The sequence below is a fragment of the Dermacentor albipictus genome, chromosome 5 (genome assembly GCF_038994185.2).
Source record: "Dermacentor albipictus isolate Rhodes 1998 colony chromosome 5, USDA_Dalb.pri_finalv2, whole genome shotgun sequence".
Lineage (NCBI taxonomy): Eukaryota > Metazoa > Arthropoda > Arachnida > Ixodida > Ixodidae > Dermacentor > Dermacentor albipictus.
Window position 1 is genome coordinate 34,680,924 of NC_091825.1, and position 14,760 is coordinate 34,695,683.

Here is a 14,760-nt window from a genome sequence, read left to right on the forward strand (position 1 = left end):
TGGTTTCCGCACATGTAAGTGCAGATTAGATTTTGTTTAGTCTTCGTATGTTCTTGCTATGTTGTTGTTGTTTTTTTCTTTATCATGAAGCCATCATGTCAGTTATGCGATTGCCTGTCGCTGCTGCTTTGTATTTCGGAGCTGCGGCCGAGTCAAGCTGTTTACGACAGCTTTTTCTGCAGCTCCCCCTGTCTGTATATTTTGAGGCAGAAATAAAGTTATTATTATTATTATTATTATTATTATTATTATTATTATTATTATTATTATTATTATTATTATTATTATTATTATTATTATTATTATTATATTTTAGTAGTTTCCGGCAGATTGATCCACAAGTGCATTTTTCACAAAGTTGCTTGAAGCGAACTATGTTGAGAGAGTGGTTGTGATAAAGCCAGTCTCATGTGAATGTAGACAAATGGCTTCTGTAAGGACCCGCATCTGTGTGCCTCTAGGAGACGTTAGTGCTTTGTCACAGACACATTTGTGACTGGCTGGTACGTAACACCTGACAAGTGGTATTTCAAAAATACTGAGTTCGTAGAATGGCCTCGAGGGCGTAGTTCCTTTTAGATGCGTTCGCTTTTACTTATGGCACGCAGAATGTTGTATCAAGTAATGATTAAGCAGAAACATTTGCTTACACTGAACAATCTAACTTTTCTTTACAAAGTCATGATTTCAAGCATCCTGCAAATTTGCAGAAAGTATACTTCTGCTCTATGACTGACTGGCTTACGCTGCCTGTTCTTGAGCATGCCCAGATAAAGTTTGTATCTTCCTTCTTTTCCACCACTGTGTGACTGTTCATTTGATAGTCAGCGTTTGTGTTTTCTCTTGTCCGAGTTCCCTCTTAGCGCTGAACACGTATCCACAGTGCTTAAAACGGTATTTAAGGACATACGAAAAAAAAATTTACCTTAAAGCGGCGACAAAATGACACAATCTGTTTAAAAGTTGTTCGGGAAACATCGATTGCACTGCTTTCATTTGTGTGCTAACCTGAACGCAATACACTATACAGGGAGTCTGGCAAGGTTCCCTATGCCCCCGCTAGTAAAAGTTGAAGTCGATGGCTTCGAGGAAAGGGTCGCAGACAATGGCGCTCGTGAAGTAGGCGGCGAGTCCCATCAGGATGCAGAGGGGCAGGGCGGGCACCGGCTTGCGGAAGATGACCAGCAACGCGACCGTGAGCAGCACGCCCACGAGCACGGAAATGTAGCATGCGACGATGCCGACTACGGTGCCATGCCGGGAGGCCTTGCCCAGAAGTATGCTGTAGAAGATGAAGTCGCCCAGACCCAGCTTCAGCCCATGCTCCAGGACGTCCTGTTGACGAAAACGTAGCAACTCGGTAACTCTGTTTTCAAACGGAGATGTGACCCCGAGAGTGTCGCACCTCTGTATGACACTCCCAGGGAGGAACAAATGTAGAGTGGTAGATAACCGGTGGTCCAATACAGTTACAGAGTAGTTGCCAAGCGGAATGGAAGCATAGTCGGGATGACAGCTTACTAGGTGGTGTGATTAAATTAGGAAATTTTCAAGCTCAACGCGGTGCCAGTACAGCTGACAAAACACAGGGATAATCCGAGATGAATGGGAGAGGCCTTCGTAATGCAGTGGATATAAACAAGATGACGATCGTGAAATAGAGGCCCCGTGAGTTTATCGTTTTGAATACTTCGGTAATTTACAGTACACTGGTTTGTAAATACAGCAAGACATGTAGTAAGAAGTTGTCTGTAAATGCTGTTTAGCTCCTCTAACTAGGCCATGTTATCTCTCTTGTCCCGCCAATTTCGTCATTCTGTTGTGGGTGTTTATTAGATTTGTTCTCGGAAGGCCTAATACGTATAGCAGTGTTACGTGCCTATAAAGGTATTTCTGTTCTTGTTTGATCTATTTCAATGAAACTTCTGGAAGCAATTAGCTGTATCTTACATAATTAAAAGAGCGCAAATAGACGCACTAGTGACCGCGCAAATACCTATACACGCTTACCCGCCAGATACGTCCACCCCACGCGTATCTAGTGTGTGAGCGTGGTCGCAAGTGTGACTATTTGCGCTGTTTTAATTATCTAGGACGTGTTACCAACCGCTCCAAGAGCAAGTTCTTTCGTGATATGTTGTACACCGTGGTGCGTACCTGTCAAGTTTAGAGGCCGCCGTGTGCACCCAGACAGTGTGGCATTGGATCCTACACCCTCGGGTATAGCAGCGCATTGCGAAAACCATACACCCCTCCGGCCCGGTAAAGTAGAAGGAGCTATAACTACATTTGTACCAATCGCGATTATGTGCATTTTATTGTATCTATAAACAAACAAATAAAAATAAAATAACACAATCAGCGGATGAGAAAACGACATGTGAGAGCCGGCCACGCCGTTTCAAAAGGCATAAAAAGCAGAAGGAAACGCTTACCAACAGTTCCAGCACCGACTTTGCCAGCTAATGCATTATTCCTGGAACCACAACCGCTTTTAAGTGTGCTCGTACACGGCATTTCTTACGTTGAAGTTAGCCCTGTCATGTCCCCTTTTGTCTTCGTATTTTTCCGCCGCAGTTTTTGAATCAGCACGACTGAGCAACTCAAACAACAGCGTACACCTTTGAACGCTTCATTTAGGAAGCGTACCTTCTAACGCTCTTCGCATGTACCCAGTGGTAGTTCATAAGATAACTTCGCCGTAAAACACAAATATTGGCACCCTCGCTGGAGAACTAGCCTAATTAGCTGTGCGAAGTGAACAAGTTTGTAAGGGCTGTGCTGTATTGTCTTCTTTTTTTCTGCTACTTCCCTGAAATATTGTAGCGATATCTGACCTTAATTATTTGGCCGTAATTAAGGTCAAATTGAAAGGTCGTCAAACCCCACACGATCATCTGATTTCCTGCTTATATGAGAGAAATCACCGTTGCTACCGCGAACCTCAACGAATCTACCCTCAATGCTGCACGTGGACTTCCCCACCGTGCTGCCACAAAACAAGAAGACGCTGAGGTTCCTAATTGCAGGGACCGCCTCCTCATGTACAACGATCTAACCAACCTAACCAACCATTTCTACCTAGGAAGCAGGGTCTCCCCCTCTCCGCACAGTAAACTAAATAGAGCTCATGCCATTTCACTAAGGCTCTTGCAAGCAAGAGCTTATCCGCGCGCACTATTAATCAGCAAGATTTATACAGAGTTGTCAACTTCTACAACATGCGAGAAATGTAACGACACCATAGATCTTAGTCATATGCTCGGCGTTGCTCCGTTTTACTCAGCTCAAAGACAACACTGAAGAGCAGCTCTACGCGCGGTCACACATTAGAAGAACAGCTATGGGTAGCCCAACGGGCCCACGAAGCGACCCTTTCGGTCCCAACATGAGAGTGGCCGCTTCGGGCTAGGAAACTAGCGCGAACTTATGGAATTCAATAAAGTTTTTCCATCCACCATCCATGTGACCTTATAGCGGCATCGATCACCGTTATCGGTTAGCTCGTTGCTTATGACGCCGCAGTGACTTCGAAGCCACTGAAATATCTCGTGGTGTCCATTCTCGACCAAGATTCTCCATTAGTTCTCCCTAAACAAACTACCTTTCCAAAACAACCAGCTGAACTACATGAACTCTTCACTCCACCTTGGCCTCCGAACTGGACTCTGCAGACGCCAGGCTACCCTGCCTTGTCGGCTATGGCTAGGAGTGGCTCTTACGAGGTATTCTGCTTTTCGCAATGGAATGGCAGGCAATGCCTCGTGTGATGACGGTGGCCGTGAGCGGCCCTTCAATGGGCCCGGTGTGCCTGTCCTCGTTACAGTTTGCAGAGACGACCGCTCGCTCTGATCAAAGACCAAGTAGCGTCATCATCTTCATCACGAACCATCACCAGTCATCATCGCGCCGAGCACTTCGCGCGGCTCGAGTCGCAAACAGAAGAGCGTGCTTTCGCTCTAAACCGGGCTCGTCGCCACCTTCCAGAGTAGGGTCTCGTCGGTCGCCGACGCGTCTTCCTGCTACCATTACCAGTGAAAATCGTTTTGTAACGCCGACCTCAAAAGCCATCGCAGGTCAGCGAGACAAAGGCACTGCTGCAGTTTTATCAGAAACGGCAGATCTGCGCAAGAGCCATAGCCAGAATTCGTTTTTGCTTCAAGACACATTAATTACGGGCTTTACGTGCCAAACCCATGATCTGATTATGATGCGCGCGCTATTAGGAGACTCCGGATTAATTTTTACCACTTGGCGTTCTTTAACGTGTAGCTGAATCTAAGTACACGGGTGTTTTTGCATTCCGTCTCCATCGAAATGCAGCCACCGTGGCCGGGATTCAATGACCTGACCTCGTGCTTAGCAGCGCAACACCAAAGCCACTAAGCAGCCACGGCGAGTTGTGCTTCAACTGCTCCTTGTGCTGTTCCTTATAATAGTAACCTGCATCTGGTCTTCTGCCTGTATCCCCACCACACACGCTGTCTCCCTATGCTTTCATGTATTTTGTGCCCCGCTCCTTCATTCCCTAGTGTAGAGTAGCAAGCCTGATGTACCAGTCTGGTTAACTTCCCTGGTTTTTTCCTTTCTTCTGTATCTTTTTCCCCTTTCAATATAGCCAGCTAAAGGCATATGGTTTATGTGTCTCTTATATGCGGCTGCGTTAAAAAATGCATTCGCGCAATAGAAACACAATAGTTAGTCAATAAAGTAGCACACCAGTTGCAATTAACTTCGAGCTCAGCCGTGGATGCAGTCACGCAGGAGTGACAGAGGAGAAGTAATGGTCCATACATTCTATGTTGCCCAAATATATAGACACGTACTTCTGCCTGGCACTAGTACACGTAGGGATATTACGCGAAGCATACTAGCCGCACAACCACGCTCTTCCTTGCTACGCCGCGCGCGGCCGCGTATCTACCATATGACGTCATAACCATCGCAAAAGCGGAGGCTCAACTCGTGCGCTCGCTTGCGGCCGCGTAGCTACATAGCCGGGTCTCAGCTCGTGCGCTCGCCTGCGGTCGCACAGATGGTACTGCGGCCTAACTCCCGCTCCTCCCGCTAGGGCACTGAAGTCACAACAGCTGCAAGCCGGGCTCAACTCTTGCGCTCGCCTGCGGTCGCACAGCCGGTGCTGCGGCCTAACTCCCGTTCCTCCCGCTAACGCATGAGTTGTTTCCTCGTCTAGCCGAACCAAATATAGCCACGCAACAGCAGTTCACCAGGCTAAACAGTGGTTCAACAACTAAAATAAAGGCTAGTATGCGTCGCATCCTGGGCTTAACCTTAGCTAAGCCACAGCAATTTTTTTTTATTTAGGAACACCACTAAACGCCCACACATGATGCTATTGCATAGGCGGGAAGGGAGCGCATAAGCGGTGCAACTTATCGCTTATATACACTGTTACACAATTAGATGCATTATGTTGTCTACAAAAGCTTGAGGAGAACACACAGATAAAAATAAAAATGAAAGCAAATTAGAAAAAAATAAGCAAGAAAGTTACAAGATGTAAGGAGCAATTTGCAATTATACAAACACACAAAATAATTACACTGCGACATACATTTGTGCACTATGGAGAAAAAAGCACTGGCTATGATATGAATGAAAACACTGGCTGAGAAAGCACTAGTGAATAAAAAAAACGCTAATTGTCAAATAATGAGACATGGAAAACTGTGATAATAAAACACGGCCAATAACAGAACAAGTGTAATACGTAACAATTATTACAGGGACGTTTGTTCGTTCGTTCGTTCGTTCGTTCGTTCGTTCGTTCGTTTGTTTGCTTGCTTGCTTGCTTGCTTGCTTGCTTGCTTGCTTGCTTTAGAGCTTCGAGGAGGAAATGAAACTTGTGCTACAAGTTACAAGGGTCACATGTTGAATAAAAAATTAAATAAATTCTGCGGTTTTACGTACCGAAACCACCATTTATTTATAAGGAATGCCGCAGTGGGCGACATCGGATTAATTTTCCCTCCTACGGTTCTTTAATGTGCACCCAATGCACCGTACACTGGTGTTTTTGCATTTCGCCCCCATCGAGATGCGGCTGCCGCGGTAGGGATTTGCGACCTCGTGCTTCGCAGCGCTCCACGAAAGCTAATGAGCCGACGGCGGGGGACAAATTGATCGCCGTGATAGAGAAGGACTGCTATGTTCCCTACGACGCACGATGGAACTGATGCCTGCATGGCGCAACTAGCTTGTTGCGTCATGCGGCCATTCTGAACAGCGAGCCGAAAGCTGCCACGCTGCTGTTCGCACACGGTGCTCGGCACGCAGCCAGAATGCAACAGCGCCAGTTGCGCCTACAATTCCTTGCAGCGTAAAACAAAAACAATGTTTTGTTTCTGCTCGAACCTGCGTTGGCGTATCGCTAGCACAGGGAATACCAGCGTGTCATACATATGGTCGCCAGTAAATCAACCACTACAAACAAAGAAATTAAAGTCAGCAGCAGCGATCGTTCGGTCATCCGGAGCGGAAGGCACAAGTTTTGCCTTCATATTTTGTTCACTTCAGATTCGATTCTCCGGCTCGGTGATAATGCGGCAATGATTTGCCTCGCCTCGGTGCGCTACACGACTTGCTGTAGCCACGTAGCGTGCGCTATTTCCACGACTCGCCTGCTAATCGTGCGAATATGATTGTTTTATACATTTAATTAAGCCCTGATCAAGAGCCGTTAGTGAACAAAGCTTAGCTCTTTCCTACACCATCTACGGAGCGTTTGCCGCTTCCACTAATCAGTTTTGCACCTAGCAAGACCGAGAACATCTTACGAAGATGTTCTGCGGTTTCGTTGACAAATAAGATTTTGATAGACGGTTTTGATAGATAGATCATTTTTAATTTTTAAAGAAATTTTAATAAACGCCTTTTGCAGATAACGAAATTCTAGTCCTTGAGCTGGGTTGTTCAGATGGGAGGATATTACTTGCACGAGAAATGAAAATGCATATTCTCGTAATGAACAAAAATGACTAATTAATGTATTAATTAATTACTTTGCGGCACATAATCAAGTTAGAAATTGTAGCGAGTGAGTTTGTCAGACGTATTCACTAGGGACGAATTCCCAGAATGACACCAGTTTGGAGATAGGCACCGTCAAGCTCGATGTAAAAATACAGTGTTGTTCCACTTTTTCAACAAAACGCAACAAAATTAACTGGAACGCCCATGTATCTCGCACCACACTTCGGGAAACAATATCTCGGAACTGGCGTCATGGTGGCAATTAATTTCAAGTGGATGTGTCTTCTGAACTCACCGACTACAATTCGTAAATTGCAAATGTGCTGTAGAGAAACTAATTAACAATATCATTAGTTATATTTTGTTAATTCGTTCAACATGTGTTTTCATTTTTCGTGTTATTCATGTCCGCCTCTAGGATTAATCCAGCTCAACAACACAAATTATGCTACCTGCCACAGGCGACTTTCAAAAAATCTGTAAAACATAAGAATGCTCACACTGTACAACTCGCATCAACATGTATCAAGCCAAGCGGAGTGCCTGAACTTTGTTATTACCACGCGGGAAGCAGCGTTCTACGAAAGATCTCGTCCACAATAGCCACCTTTATCGACGTTTACAGATGCCGGAGTGCAATGAGAGCACATGAAATAAAATGGCTGCGTTCTTGCTCTATGCTTTTTCTTTTTTTTTTATTTTGATACCCGCCCAATAAGTGAAGAAACTATCAAAGCTCGCGAGTGATGAGCCACCACTCGTCTCACCAGCTCTGTGCATGCGAGAGCTACAATAGCAACCGATCAATAAGCAATCTTCTTTAGTTCACCGCTAATCTTTCCTGCGCGCGACATTGTTTTCAATGGATGAATCATGGATGCCTAAAGACCTCCGCCTGCTTGCTCTAAGACACAATGCCGGTTCATGTTTCTGATTGACTAAGCAGACAAGTGACCTTCGACACATCGCATAAACTGTGAGAGTATTGTGTAAGTGCCCAATGTGAACATCTCAAGAGGCCTGCACTTGAAAGCAGCGGAGTTTACAAAGAGTTTTATTTGTGTGTGCTCTTTACCATTAGCCCACCTCCTTCGCTAATAATATGTCCAGCATCAGTAATTGGTGAAATTCGCTCTTACACAGTTCTGTGGTGCAAGAAACTTTTTTGCCAAAACAAGCCTGGGTGGCTTGCACAGGAAGAACAATCTCTCTGGTATGAAGACAACGGAAGACGGTGATCTCGTCCTCTGGGCCATGCCTGGCGGTCATCATTGGCGAGCAGCCATTCCAATGGCATATCTTCGTAGAGCTTGGCCAGCGGTCATGCTCCTTGTCGTAGAGATCGCGACAGTCGTGCCAAAAACCAGGGCCCGTACTCATCGAAAGTTCTTGCGGTGTAATTTTTTCGTGTGAACGAATTCCAGCCAATCGCTGCTGGACGTATTATTAGCGAAGGCAGCCAGCCAGTGACAAAGAGCATTGACAAACGAACAGGCTTGTGAATCCGGTCCCAGGGCACTATGGCCCGAAGTTATTGGGCTGACGTTGTTATCTCGTTTACCTGCAAATTCAAATTCAGGACATTCAAAATGTAATATATGACTATTCTAGTGTCCTGCCTTACCTACTTGGACAATTACAGGTTTGGAGGTAATAAACTTCTAGTCTTTGGTAACATCAAACGCATTAAATGGAAGCGCCAGCTCCTGGCGACAGCGCTCTAACACGCTTCGACGCACCCTCAACGCTTCGGGCCATCATAGGTGTAGAATGCGCGTACCTTGCTGCGTCCGCGACCTTGCTCAAGTGGCGGACTACTGCCAGGCGGAGGCGCCTCAGGCTTTAGCCCAGGGCGAGGGGAGCCCAGTCGACGCTTGGCGGGCGTCGAGCAGCCACTGCCCGCACCGCTAGGAATTCCGAATGAGTCCTCAGAATTGCACGACGGCGCGAGCGAGAACTCGTGACGACGCCCGCCCCGCCGCCAGCGGCCGCCCACCGAAGAACGTCCCGGTGACGAGCCGTCCTTGTGAGCATCCCCAGCGTGGTCAGAACACGTCGTGACCGCAACCTGCGTCGTGGTTGCGTCCGGCTGCCCCGAAATGGCTGGCACCAGGCAAGGCTGGAAAGCTGAGGCGGTAACTCCGTTGTATGCGTTCTCTTCAGGTCGTGCAATATTATTGTATTCCGTGGTGGTTCGCGCTTCACTACAGCTGTTCGGTGCATGTTCATTAAATAATAGAGCACTGGCAGGTGTCGGCGTTGCTCGTTCAAGTCCTCGCGGGTAGCGCGGCGTACCAATGGCGTGTCTTGGGATCGCAGGCATTGCGCAGGGCGCTCTCGTGTTGAAAGATCGGCGCATGCCCGACCGATAACCTAGAGTCAAGTGCGATGGAAAGCGTTTTCTCGAGATGCTACTTCTACCAGTAGTCGCCGCTCCGTGGCGTGATGTTTCGACGGCTGACAAAGCAATCTCGTAGCACCAGGCGGACGACGTGGAAAAGACGAGGGCCGGAAAAAGCGAGTCGTTCCTCTCCTTCGCGGTCTCGATGAGAATTCGCGTTGGACCCTGGACACAGAGCACGGTGAACAGGTCCCACAACGATACCAGTACCAGGAGTATCCATGACGTCCAGTTCGGGAAGACTTCTTCGATGGCGATGGCCATAAGAATGGACACGTACACGAGGTAGCAGCGCTGCATGAGGCAGGGCGCGTCGCAGTACAGTGCCACGACTCCAAGAATGCCCACGTTCCACGTGACCAGCGCACAACTGAAGTGGTCCGCGGGGACGCCCAGAAAGAACAGCACGCGACCCGCGTAGTAGTAGCCGGCCAGAAACAGTAGCAGCGCCGAGCCAGTCATGAGCCACGCCCTGACGACGTAGTAGTGGCCGCCTTTGTAGAGGAACACGAGCGCCCAATTGGCGATCATGATGACCAAGAGGAAGACGAACGCGTTGGCGAACGCGTTGATGAAAAGCCCGGGTTCGCCTTCGGGTCCGACCCCTTTGTTCGTGTGGCTCACGTACGTGACCTCGAAGAGGGAGCGCTTGGTATATGGCATGATTCTGACCAGAGCGGCAACGCTGAGCATGCAGACGGAGACCGCTACCACCAGGGTGGTCGCTTGGTTCCCGAGCCGCTCGTATTGCTGCGCTGTGAAGGGGCTGGCAGAGCGCGGAGACAGGCGTCCATCTCGGTCCATTACTGTTCTTCTTCGTCGTCTTCGTCAATGACTGCGTGCCCGCGCGCTCGAAATAAGTAACAACTGCGCTGGATGGCGGCGTCAACGACGTAGGAAGCAGCGCCGCAGATAACATCCTGCACGGAAAACTCTAATAAACAAGACAAAATGAGAATAAAGCTGTAGGGAATGCCTACACCAACATTTTCGAGTGAGTTTTCCCCGGTAGTGTAATCGTATATAATTAGTTTATTTGCGTGTTAAGAAAGAGAACACAGACGAAAGAAAGGGAGGTAAGCAAGGCGCGCGTCCGGTTTGCTACTCCGCACCGGGGAAACGGGATACGGGACGACAGGAGAGAGACAGAGAGAGAGAAAGAAAGAGAGAGAGAAAGAGTACGAGGTGTACTAAAGCAAGGGGCTTTAGTGCGCACCGGGGAAGTGGACTTAGAGGGGTTCAAAGCCAGCACTAAAAACGCACTTTATTTCTTTTTTCTTCTTTTCCAATTTTTTTCTGGTCACATAAGAAGGACTACCTAGAATTACCACTTTCTTTGCAAGCGATATCTGCATACCGGCAGATTTTAATGGCGACAAAAAGCTTTAGTGCGTACAGGCACTCGCGTTCACATTGCCTTCGGCGATTTTATTTACCTTTTCTTTAATAATTACACTTGGTCACTTTTAGTCAAGAATCAGGTGCAATATCGAAAAGATCTTTTACACGGTAAAGAAAGGAAGAAAAGCAATGGCGCAGGGAGGGAGGACGGGATATCGAAGGAAATTTAAAATAGAGTAATGAACTAACATTTAACAAGGAAAGCGCCTTCAAACAAGAAGAAATTCATCAAAGACAGAGAATTACGCCCTTATGAAAGAGGGATATAATTAAAAGTAAAGGCAGGGAGCTTAACCAAATTGCACCTGTTATAGTTTATTAAGTGAAGAGCAAGTTAGAAAATAAGCCGCCGAAGGGCCGGCTATCGCAATCATCAAAAAATAGACCGCTATGACTGGAGATTGCTATGCTGAGGTAAAACTTTATTCTGGTCCTTCGGAACGCGCGTCAGCAAGGAGCCGGCCGATCCCACGTCGGTACGGAAAGGCCGAAGCCTCTCTGCTGCGTCGCGGGCCCGATGGGCAGCCCTTGGCTATGCTTCAAGATCGGTGCTGCTTATAGGGCAGCCTCCCATTTCAATCAATCAAAGTTTATTTCACCAGAAAATTCTGGATAGTCTTCAGGGCTAAAAGCTGCTCTAGGCAGCTTGACTGAGTCCCTGAAGACCCTTACATTGGCAGCATGCGACGTTCACAGCACATATATGCATATTAGATCATAATTATAACATGTGAGCAATACTGTAACAAGTTTACGTAAGGCTCACTTGAAGTTAACATACAGAGTTACAGCAGGGTTCACATCAATTGTTTTATACAGCATAAAATAAACATCATCGTTTAAAGACTTTTGACTGTACAAGGAAAAAAAAGAAAAAAAAATGTAAATAAAAATAAAATTCTGTTTATTTAACAGGTTTCACAAACAATAAAGAGTAAAAATAGCACTGATAACAGACATCGCGCAACGATGACAGGACCAAAAAAAAATGCAATAAGTACAGGATGGGCAAAAGCCACGTAAACAAGACACATGCACGCCATTCCAAAGATAACTATGCGACCTCTATTTACAACATTGATGTGAAGAACTGACATAGCTGCCGTTGTCTAGCAGTAGTTAGTTCAGGAAATTCGTTTAGAATAGATGGTAAATTGAAGTGGAGTGCCTGTGAGTTGTAGGTGGTCCGGTAACGAGGAACAGACCATGTTAAGGTATGTCGCGTAAGCCTATTAGGGTAGTTAGGTGTTAGGTTTGATATAGTTACAAGGAATTCTTTATAAGTGTTTGAAAAGAAGAAGGATCGCAAAATCCGAAATTTGTATAAGTGCTGTACCCGTACGATGCCATATTCCTGAAACACCGTTTCAGTTGAAGCCAGGTAGGAAATGTTTGCAACATGGCGAAGAATCTTTTTTTGTAAAAGCAAGATTTTATTTAAGTTCCGTTTAGTTGTGGTAGCCCAGACTAGACTACAGTAGTTAATATAGGATGCGAACAGTGCGTAATACACTTGAAGTTTTACCTTTGAGGGGAGTAAGCGTTGACATCGTGATAATGCTCCAGTAGTTGATGACAGTTTCCTACATAGTTCTTCCACATGCGAGTTCCAACTAAGGTGAGCGGAAAACGTAACGCCGAGTATCTTGTGTTCGTTTACTACAGCTATGTTCAGACCTTCATATACAATAGGGCTTAACCGTGTAACTACTTTACTCCTTGCACGAAATATAATAATTTTGGTTTTTAGAGGATTAATCTTTATTTCGTTAAGACTCGACCATGTGGATAGCTTTGAAAGTGTGTTATTACATTGAAGGACTAGATCATTTATGTTTGGCCCAGAAAATAGTATGCTACTGTCATCGGCATATATGATAAATTTTGCTGATTTTTCAATATTTACGAGGTCATTGATATACAGATTGAACAAGAGGGGACCCAGAATGCTCCCTTGTGGCACACCTCTTGAAATAGGACGGAAAGACGATTGGAAACTCTGCAGACATACGTTCTGCTGGCGGTTTTTTAAGTAAGATTTCAACAAGTCCAAAGGTTTCCCACGAATTCCACATGCGAACAACTTGTCCGCAAGAATCTCATGACTGAGAGAATCGAACGCCTTGGAAAAGTCAATAAAAAGGCCTAACGTGTAAAGTCTGTTATCTATGTTGGAAACTATAATTTCTTTCATTGTTAGTAGAGCTGTTTCTGTCGACCTTCCCTTTCGAAAGCCAAATTGCGCATCTGATAAGATATGTTTATTAGAGAAAAAAACAGTTATACGCGTACAGATTATTTTTTCTAAGCCTTTGGAAAAAACTGGCAGAACGGACATTGGCCTGTAGTTTTTCATGGACTGATGATCACCTCCTTTGTGTATTACAGACACCCTTGCTATCTTCATTTCTTCGGGGAAAGCAGCAGAAGTTAGTGCAAGGTTAAATATATGCTTTAGAACGGGAGAGATACATGCAATGACGTATTTTACTGGCTTTATCTGCACGTCATTTATATCTAAGGCCCTGCTGTTTTTCAGGTTTATGAAGGTTCTGAAGATTTCAGATTCATCGGTTGGAGCTAAAAACAAGCGGTCACTAATGTTGTAGTTCAAAAATTGCGTATGTGACATGTTAGTAGGGCTCTTCTTGTAATCAGGCACGCCAGCATTCACAAAGTATGCATTGAAGTGTTCAGCTAGATTTGTGCCAGTAATATGCTGACCATTGACTGTGATACTATCTGGAGTGATATGCTTCTTGCCGCGACCCAAAACAGAGTTCACCACCCTCCAAACAGCCTCTGGGCGTTTCTTATTGATATCAGAGAAAAGTTAATGATAATAAATAATTTTAGCACGCTTTAGCTCACTGTTTAGCTTATTTCGTAGTGCCTTGAATTCTTTCAGCTGTGACGGGCACCGTGTGCGTAGAAATAGATGATACAGTTTATTTTTATTTTTTATCATTACTAGGTGGTCGCGTGTAACCCATGGCTTCCTTATCTTTTTAGATTGTTTAAGAGTTTTAAACGGAAAATGCTTAGTGTACACGTGAAGAAAGGTTTCAAGAAATCTGCAATAGGCTTCATTTACGTCTCTTGTACGCGTAACATGTGACCAATCGCACTTAGTTATTTCATGTTTGAACGACTGCAAGCTGTTTCAGATTAGTGCTGAACAACGAGAGGCTCAGGTTCGCGTCTTTTGTCACGTATAATGCTATCAAATACAGCAAATATGGGGCAGTGGTCACTGAGACCTGATGCCAACGTTCCCGCATGCAGCACAATGGTTTCGACGTTCGTAATTATTAAGTCGAGAGTTGATGCAGTAGTAAGTGTCACGCGTGTCGCAGTACTAATTAAATTAGTGAAACCAGTAGAGCTAAGGATATTTTTGAAGGCGGTCGTTTCGCGTGTGTTCTCCGAGATATTTATATTGAAGTCACCGCCGCTAATAAGGTAAAAATTATTTACTGAGATGTAGTCTAGGAAGCTTTCGAGGTAAGTAAAAAATGCATACGTATTGCCACGTCGTGGGCGGTATACGACAGCTATGAACTCTGTGTTGTCCCGCAGTGTTAGTATTTCGTAGTCATCAGTAACCCTGCAAAATTCTGGTACTAAGACATACGTTGGTGCCTTTTTAACATATATAGCGACGCCTCCACCTCGTTGTTGAGGCCTATTTAGAAAGAAATTATTATAGCCAGGTAAATTTAGCATAGTGTATCCATCATTATACCAAGTTTCTGTGATTAGTACGGCAGAAAATTGGAAACTAAATGCAGTTACAAAATCACATATTTCTACATGCTTACTAGAAGCTGAGCGTGCATTCATGTGCAGAACAGAGCGACAATTTGCGTTAGCTGGGTTAATGTGACGTGGCAAGACAAATTCGTGATAATCCATTTTTGGAGGTTTTCTGTTTCTTAGTAGCAACCAACAGATGTAACCCGTAA

At 45.5% G+C, this 14,760-nt stretch overlaps 1 protein-coding gene across 1 annotated transcript; it reads right to left on the reverse strand.

Annotated features, from left to right (window-relative positions):
* Positions 1-330: 330 nt before the first annotated feature.
* LOC135908110 (presenilin-1-like) lies at positions 331-10,210 on the reverse strand. Its single transcript, XM_065439866.1, has 2 exons — positions 8,774-10,210; positions 331-1,335 (listed from the first exon to the last, which is right to left on the reverse strand). The coding sequence occupies exons 1-2, from the start codon at positions 10,196-10,198 to the stop codon at positions 1,060-1,062; spliced, it is 1,701 nt and encodes a 566-aa protein (XP_065295938.1). The 5' UTR covers positions 10,199-10,210; the 3' UTR covers positions 331-1,059.
* Between the last annotated feature and the right edge of the window lie 4,550 nt (positions 10,211-14,760).

Excerpts from the sequence above, each read along its gene's own strand:
- LOC135908110 (XM_065439866.1), bottom strand. The coding sequence starts at position 10,198 with ATGGACCGAGATGGACGCCTGTCTCCGCGCTCTGCCAGCCCCTTCACA. Across the intron at positions 1,336-8,773 it reads AAGGTCGCGGACGCAGCAAG|GACGTCCTGGAGCATGGGCT; the intron begins GTACGCGCATTC and ends TTTCGTCAACAG.